The sequence below is a fragment of the Gadus macrocephalus genome, chromosome 8, assembly GCF_031168955.1.
Source record: "Gadus macrocephalus chromosome 8, ASM3116895v1".
In the NCBI taxonomy this organism is placed as follows: domain Eukaryota; kingdom Metazoa; phylum Chordata; class Actinopteri; order Gadiformes; family Gadidae; genus Gadus; species Gadus macrocephalus.
In genome coordinates, this window is record NC_082389.1 from 2,705,725 (window position 1) to 2,713,772 (window position 8,048).

General features: G+C 44.5%; 1 protein-coding gene across 1 annotated transcript in view; it reads left to right on the top strand.

Annotated features, from left to right (window-relative positions):
* Positions 1 to 7,732, top strand: part of kirrel1b (kirre like nephrin family adhesion molecule 1b) — a gene marked incomplete at its 5' end in the record, with an annotated part of 15,230 nt that extends 7,498 nt beyond the window's left edge. Inside the window, 2 exons of the mRNA XM_060058260.1 lie at positions 497 to 574; positions 2,043 to 7,732. Coding sequence (XP_059914243.1) covers positions 497 to 574; positions 2,043 to 2,921 — 957 coding nt within the window. The remainder of the gene's footprint in view (positions 1 to 496; positions 575 to 2,042) is intronic.
* Positions 7,733 to 8,048: the final 316 nt, after the last annotated feature.

The following is an 8,048-nucleotide window of genomic DNA, read 5'->3' on the forward strand; positions in this document are numbered from 1 at the left end:
GGGCGTTGTCCGGCCCCGACGCGCAGCGGAATAATGAGCACATACCACAGCCTGGCGTGATCTATTGCTTAAATATACTAGCTGCTGGCTAGAGCAATAAACAACAAGAAGGGTTTGAATCCTTCAAACAAGGTACACATGTGCTCTGGGACGGACCGAAAGACAGACAGACAGAAGGACGGACGAAGGGAAGTACGGGACATACTATCTTTCAAGCACTCACCGTTTTTTTCCCTCCCGATCTCCTGTCAATTACGTCTGAGAAAAAGACCAAAAAAAAACCTGAACATGTGTTCTCCTTGTTCCCTCTCCTTCTCGTCTTTCCTTCGTACTTTCCTTCCTTCTTATACCTGCTCCTTCCTTCCTCCTCCTTTGCTTTCTCAACCACCCCACCCACCCAACCCCCCCCCCCCCCCCCTCTTTCCATCTGTGTCTGTGTTTCGTTGTTTGACGGTTTCAGTTTCTGCCCTCTGTCTCCCTCTCTCCCTCCAACCAGCCGTTCAAAGACGACATGGACCTCAAACAGGAAGTGAGGAGCGACTCGCTCGACACCCGGGAGGAGTACGAGCTCAAGGTCAGGAGGGGGGGGGGGGGGGGGGGGCGGGGGGGGGTTAACACACAGAGAAGGGAGACGGGGAGACGGGTGTGGAGGCCAGAGGGAGTGGCCTGTGGTGTCGGACCGCTGGTGGGGGTCCGGCATGGGTCACTGCAGGGTTTAATCGCCACTTTCACTTTCATGTGGTCGGCGGGTGATACACAAACTGTGTGTGTGCAATAACACACACGCACAAACGCACACACACACACACACACACACACACACACACACACACACACACACACACACACACACACACACACACACACACACACAGATATACACATACAAATGGAGACGCACGCACACAAAATTTACTCGTAGTTGTTTCGATTAATGAGTGTCCAAGAGATTTTTTCCTACATTGAGTCTCCAGACAAAGACGTATTGTTAGATTGAGTTGCACACCCATTTGAAGGTAAACGTTGTACACTACTTCTTTTATGTTCTGATGATATTTGTACATTAATCATGTATTATAGGTCGTGTTTAGCGATTATCACTGCAATTATTTGTCATTATGGGAAGCCATTGTTATGTTTGAAACTGCCATAGTCTTATGGTATATTTACCTAGATTAAGGACATTACATTACCACAACTCTCTTGAGTCCTCTCCATATGCCGGCGTATCTTCAAAAATAATTCCCATAATGCATTCTGAAGTAAGAGCCCTAAAATTAAACATCCATGGAAAGTTTCTGCTACAACAACAAGACATTTTCTGTGACTATACATCAATGTGGTTTAAACCTGCACTCAGTAAACGCAAAAAACGTATCAAACCCAAATTATTAACGTTCTGGATGTGCCTTCGATCCATTCATTGTTCGGCCCCGACCACTGCGACGTCGCTGTCTCGTCCTGTCCGCCCCGATTCCTCCCGGCTATCAGAAATTACCATCGGCAGTTTTAACAAGATATTAAATAAAATCTAGGGCTGTCAAGCGATTAAAATATTTAATCACGAATAATCGCATTAATGGCATAGTTAACTCACGATTAATCCTAATTTTTTTTTCGATGCTAAATATCCCTTGAATTCTTTGTCCCATTAATTTTTCTCATTTTAATGCTCTTATCAACATGGACAAGTGCATCGGCTTGCCTTGTGCAAATGTTTTTTTATTGATAACAACATTGGCATATACTGATCAAAACAGGACGGTACAAAAAAAATGCCTGTAATACAATTAAACGATGAACATACAAAGATATGCCTTGAACATAGCAGTCAGGCTACTGCTTCTTGGTTTTGAGCCAAAAAAATAAAAATAATAATAATAATAATAATAATAATAATTTGCGTTAATCGCGCGTTAAAAAAAATAACGCCGTTAAAATTGGTTTGCGTTAACGCCGTTAATAACGCGTTTAACTGACAGCTCTAATAAAATCCAAAAGAAATCTGCGGCTGACTTTCCCCCTCCTCGCCCCTTCCCAAGGACCCGACCAACGGCTACTACAACGTCCGCGCCACCACCCACGACGAGTCGCGGCCCCCGTCCCACGCCGTCCACTTCCAGGGGGAGTTCCGCTCCCCGAACCCCGCCGCAGGAGGAGGAGGAGGAGGAGGAGGAGGAGGCCCCGGTCCGGTCGGGGGTGCCACGTCTTCCGTCGGACCCCCCGGCGGGGGCCCCGGCGGCCCCGTCAACTCCGGGGGCGCGCCCGGTTCCCGGGCCGGCTGCTACGACCCGCGGCCCCCCTCCAGGATGTCCCACGCGGGCTACGCCCAGTTCAGCACCTACTCCCGGGGGGTGCCGGCGCAGAGTCAGCAGCAGGGACCCCCGCCGAACCCGGCGCTCCAGTCCCCGGGGGAGTACCCCGGGGACTGCGGCCTGCTGGACGGCTCGGGCCAGATGCCCTACGACGCCTACGGCGGGTACCCCTCCCAGTACCCCAGTTACCGCATGGGCTTTGTCCCGCCCATCGAGGAAGGCCCGGCGTATGAGATGTACCCGACAGGACAGGGGGCGGGGCAGCAACCGGGACACGGGCCGGGACCGGGACACGGACCGGGCCACGGACCAGGGCACGGGCCAGGCCACGGGCCGGGACACGGACCAGGGCACGGACCAGGGCACGGGCCAGGGCACGGGCCGGGACCGGGACACGGACCGGGACCGGGACACGGGCCAGGCCACGGGCCAGGCCACGGACCAGGCCACGGGCCAGGGCACGGGCACGGGCCAGGACCGGAACAGGGGCCAGGGCAGAGCCCGGAAGCGGGGCTGAGCAAGTACGGCGGCTCCTCTCGTTTCTCCTACTCCTCTCCGCCTTCTGATTATTCCAGACACACGCAGAGGATGCAGACTCACGTGTGAAAGAGAGAATGAGAGGAGAAGGAAACGCCACGCGCATTACACAAAAGACACACAACTGGACTTTATTTGCTCGGGCGCTAATCCAGTCAGACCTCTCGGTAAAGGTCCTTCTTTCCACTCGCTCCCTTGCATTTCAAATCCACACTACACAACCACAGTGGCGCCCCCGAAGCACAGATTAAACATCAAACGGCATTCATTATCAACACATCACCCCATGTCGTCCACAGCAGTACATTCATTTACTCCCCGCGAAAAAAAAACCTTGTCAGTGACTCTCAGAAGATCTTTATTGACTGCGATGCTCCACACTGACATCAGAGAAAGCAAAAGCCACTATCAGAATTCCAGAGCCAAATGAAAGAGTGGACAACATCGGGGCACATTGTCATAGAGCAGAGGAAGAAGGAGAGGACGAGGTGGTCAAGGTGCTCTCTCACACATATTTTTGGCCCTGGCTCCTTGTCTTTCCACCACCTGTGCTTCTTGGGTTACATTTGTAAAAAATGCAAAATGACCGATACCGATCTTTTCAAAGTCCCTACCAATCCCTTGTATAACCCTAAACAGAATTCAGTAAAATGCAGTACATTTTATTATTATTTTTCAATTATTGACTCTTGACACTTTTGCAAAAACACACACACTCACACCTACACACAAGTTGTTCATGTACCGTGTGTTTCTATGGTGTATTTTTGTGAAAAGGCAGCTTGGACTTGCGTAAATCGGGCACTTTGAAAACTCTTTCCGCCATTTGAAGATATTTGGCCAGCGGTTTGGCATACAAGATCTACCTTTATCGAGTGATCAAATGTGGCTTCCTTTCAACTACATTTAAAAAGTGCCAATGATGTTGTGTTGAAAAAAAAACACACATGAGTGTGTGTAACCACTGGCACCTCTTTTTTTGTAAAAGGCAAAGGGACGATGGTCACGGGGCAATAAGAGGGGACATTTTGTACAATCCGCATACATTTTTCTGAGAAGAAAAGACAGGTGACTCGCCTGAGATTGCAACAGTGCTCGTCTTTGTTTTAATACAGTGCGTCTCCCACCTTTCGACTGAGATAGTTGCTGTACTAATTGTGTATTGGGAGGACATTCATGCTAAGTCCTTAGCATTCCACTCAATTGTGACGGAGGTATGATTATTTATCCAATCTTCCCTCAAAAGTATTTGTTTGCTTCTCACTTGCACAGTATTGTTTTGTGTGTGTTTTTCTTCATGTATAGATATACTGAAACATCAGAAAGCGTAAGGCATTCAGAAATATTTTTTAGTATTTTTATATGGAGTTGAGGACCAAAGGTTCAGAATTTTGGAGGTGGGGGAGGGAGGGTGTACTTTTTCATGTTTCTGCGGGGAATCTATAGTTGTTGTAAATGTTTTGAAAATATTACACATTTTGACGAGTTTTAACTAAAAAAATACAATGAATCCATTTGGGATTAAAACAATTCAAACGTTGCGATCAATCATTCATTATTCCTCTTCATAACATTTGCGTATTCATTTTTTTTTATACTTTTAACAAAAGTGTAATCATTTTGTCACTTCAGTAAAATCAATAAAGTCATCCAAATATTTTCTTGAATAAATATTTGACAAGACTTAGAATAAAATAAATGTTAATTGTTGCCATTTGTAAGATCACGTACGTATGCAACAAAGTATCAAATCAAAGATTCTATATTCAACTCGTGAAGGTTATTTCAGAGCTGCGTTTGGGTTCTACATGCTAAAACATGCTAGCTTCCATAAAAATCACCAAAAAGTATGTATTATTCTGTGGCGCTTATTGACCCAAACTATTGAATCAGTACTAAGCTCTACTAATATTATATTACTCTACTACTAATACTGATTTATAGAGCTCAAAAGCTTATTGAAAAAATGAAATTGCAAAACATAACCTAACCAATTACCCCTCCCCCCCGCCCCCCCTTGCCCAACGGCACTGACTACAACACCCACAATTCAAATCTACTCTAGCTCGGTGTCAGAAAACGTTGGATTGTGTAACAACCCTTCCCTTTGTCAAATATGGTGTGTGTGTTTGTGTGTATAGCATATTATTTGTTTTCATATGTACCGTACTAATGCTCTACCTGGAATTCCCGGGTACATTAATTTTCCTACCTGTGTATAAATAGGGGCTCATGTCTCATGTTTTGTTGATAAGAGTGTTGATATGACTCATAATAATTATCAGCTTAGATTTACCATAAAACAATCAATCATTGTTTTTGGTAGAGGGTCCTCTTCCACAAACAGGATTAGTGGATCCTGGCCTCTACATAATGGTAAAGGAAATTAATAAAAATAGTCACATGACTCAAGAAAAGTGTAGGACAGGAAGTGAACAATGGCAGTATTCATCTTTTAACCAACATCAAGGATAACATTACTCTAAATACCATTGCAGAGTGACCTTTGTTTACATAAAAAATATGAGGCGGCAGCAAACACAACTTGAGACAAACTGATGGTTCGATTTCCAGAAAAATCTTTCAGCATTTCTAAAGAAAGATTTCGATAACCTGTTTTCGACTGAAAGTGGTGCTGTCCCAGCTGTTTGATTTCAGCGCTTGGATACACTTTAATGTGAGCAGACTATGCAGAGACAGTGAGGGCCATCTCGTACAGCCTTAAGGGCTGATCATGGTTCCACGTTTACGCAGCGCAAGGGGGTCTACGTCCTTGCGGACCCTCCTTGCGTCCACCACAAGAGCCTGACGTGCGCCTCCCAAAAACTGTAACCTTCCATCGAGGCAACGGAGCAGCAAGGGCTGTGATTGGTCCGCTCACTAAAACCCGACGCAGACCCAAAACAGGTTCACGACTGCGTCGAAGCGTCTGCGTCTGCGTGGTCATTGTGTTGCGTGACGTGGGGCCATAATCAGCCCTTTACTCCTCAGGGCTGGCAGTGATTGGTTCATGAAACCCAAGAGCCGCGGGCCTTGTAAATTGTTCCATCTGCTTTCAAAGAGGCAATGAGATTTTGTAGTCTCTCTGATGCTATTTCGCCATAACAAAGCATTTTGATCCCATTAAGCCAAAATCGTTTTTATTGCCATATTTTTAATACATAATTTTACTCGCAGTCTACCCCAACGACTCTTTCATTACGTTAATCTCTTTTATCGACAGAAATATCGGGTGAAACTTTGCAATTCCAATAGCAGTGGAGGAATGTCTTTGTTGTGATTTTTTTGGTGTTTCTTAGCTGGGAGTGTCAGCAGATGGAGATGAACACCCTTCATCTTCCACTTTATATGTTGAGCACAGCTGTGGTTGCTGCATACCATTAACTTGTTACAACCTCTTTACGGTGTTGTCCCTGCAGACCTGTGTGGCAGACTTGCATGCAAAGTGACCTTGTGCGGTGTGCTGAGTGACTTTAATAAAATAAAAGACTTGGGAGGCCAACTGGAAAAATCGCCTCGGCCATCTTGACACTTGCCGGCTAAAGGCTACAGCTTGGCAGCGCTGCTACTTCACCTGAGAGAACAATCTTTGCTCTTTTCCGTGAGTTATGACTCACACATTCACAATCGAAAGAGACACATGAGATATAGTACAGTATTGCGACCATCATGAAAGATCTATTCATATATATATTTTTTTTTTTAAATGGCCGGAAAAAACGTTGAAAACGTCAATTTTCAGCCATGGAAATATGAATTGATTCTTGTTCATTTTTTGTTGGGCATCGTTTCATGTGTAATAATCACTGCTTTTGTTGTACTAGAATGTAGGAAATGTTAATCTAAAAAATCTGAAACTAACATTACATCATAAACCCCCCGCCCCCAATGTAACAAATACAGTTGGTTAAATCTGCGGACTCCTATCTTGACCTTGTATATATATATGTGTGTATGTTGGGATGTATGTAAGGGAGGGGATATTACAGAATATCACAGCGTAATGAGCTCAATGTGATTTTGTTCTCAATCGTCCATTTTCATCGTCATTGATGTCTTCCTTTCTTTAAAAATCTGTTTTTAAATGGTTTTATTTTGATTTGAAATTTCTTATTTTTTTATGTTTTTCTTTGTATAACGTCACACTGTTCCGTTGCCTCTGGAGGAATTGTCTGGTGTCAAAGTGTCTGAGTGAGTTTCTTTAGACAGTATTCTGCTTCATATTCTACTGTCGGGTTGCAGGTTGCAAGGAACGGAGGGAGTGGGTGTGGTACATAATCTTGTAATGTGTGTATGCACCAGCTATTGATGGAGAAGACTACCTGCTAGCCCTTGCCCCTCCTCCTCCCCTCTCCATTTCACTTTCCTTTTCAAAAAAAGATGAGGGTAAAAGAGGGAGCGAGACAGTGAGGGTAAATGTAAGGACATACGTCACTTAGCCTTCAGGACAAATGAAAAAATGAGGACGATAGTCTGCAGTGTGAAGACTTCCATGTCACTGTATGCACTTGAAACTGTTTGAATGGACCTGTGTTAGTTAGTGTGTGCGTGAGACTTTGTTTGAGTTGTTTTTTTGGGTTTGCGTGGCCAAATGTATGTGGGCATATATCCTCCAAATTGTTATCAACATATTGTTATTTTATACGTTATTGTCCTAACCGAATTCAGTATTAGGTTTCTGGCTTTCAAGTTCTCTGCAAGTGTTCTTCTTGAGGACACATGTACAAAAATACGTGTGTGATATTGAAAGTCACTTTTTAAGCCATCCTATGGTCATGTTTTTTTTTTTATTATGGTGTCCTTTTTTCTTTTTTTGATTGTACGTAATTCTTTTTCCACAACTATACTGAGAATAAAAGAGGTCACAGCTTTCATAAGTACAGCGAGAAGGAGTCCAATTATTTTGCTAAGGACCGGAACTCTCACCTTTCAGTATGTTTGCTCCCCCTGTCCAAGTCGTGGCTTTCTTTCAATGGACTCCACTTTTCCTCGCAACGAAAAACACGTGCAAGCGTTTAAATACAGAATAAACTTAAAAATAACTGGTGAAAATAACACTTTCTCAGGTTGAGAGAGCAAAGCGTTGCCATGGGGATAAATTACTTTCCTCCATTCAGCATCTAGAATGGAGGGTACTGGTGACAGAAGGCAAAAGGTGCCCGATCATCTACAGTATGTATAGTTTGAAGCCAAGAA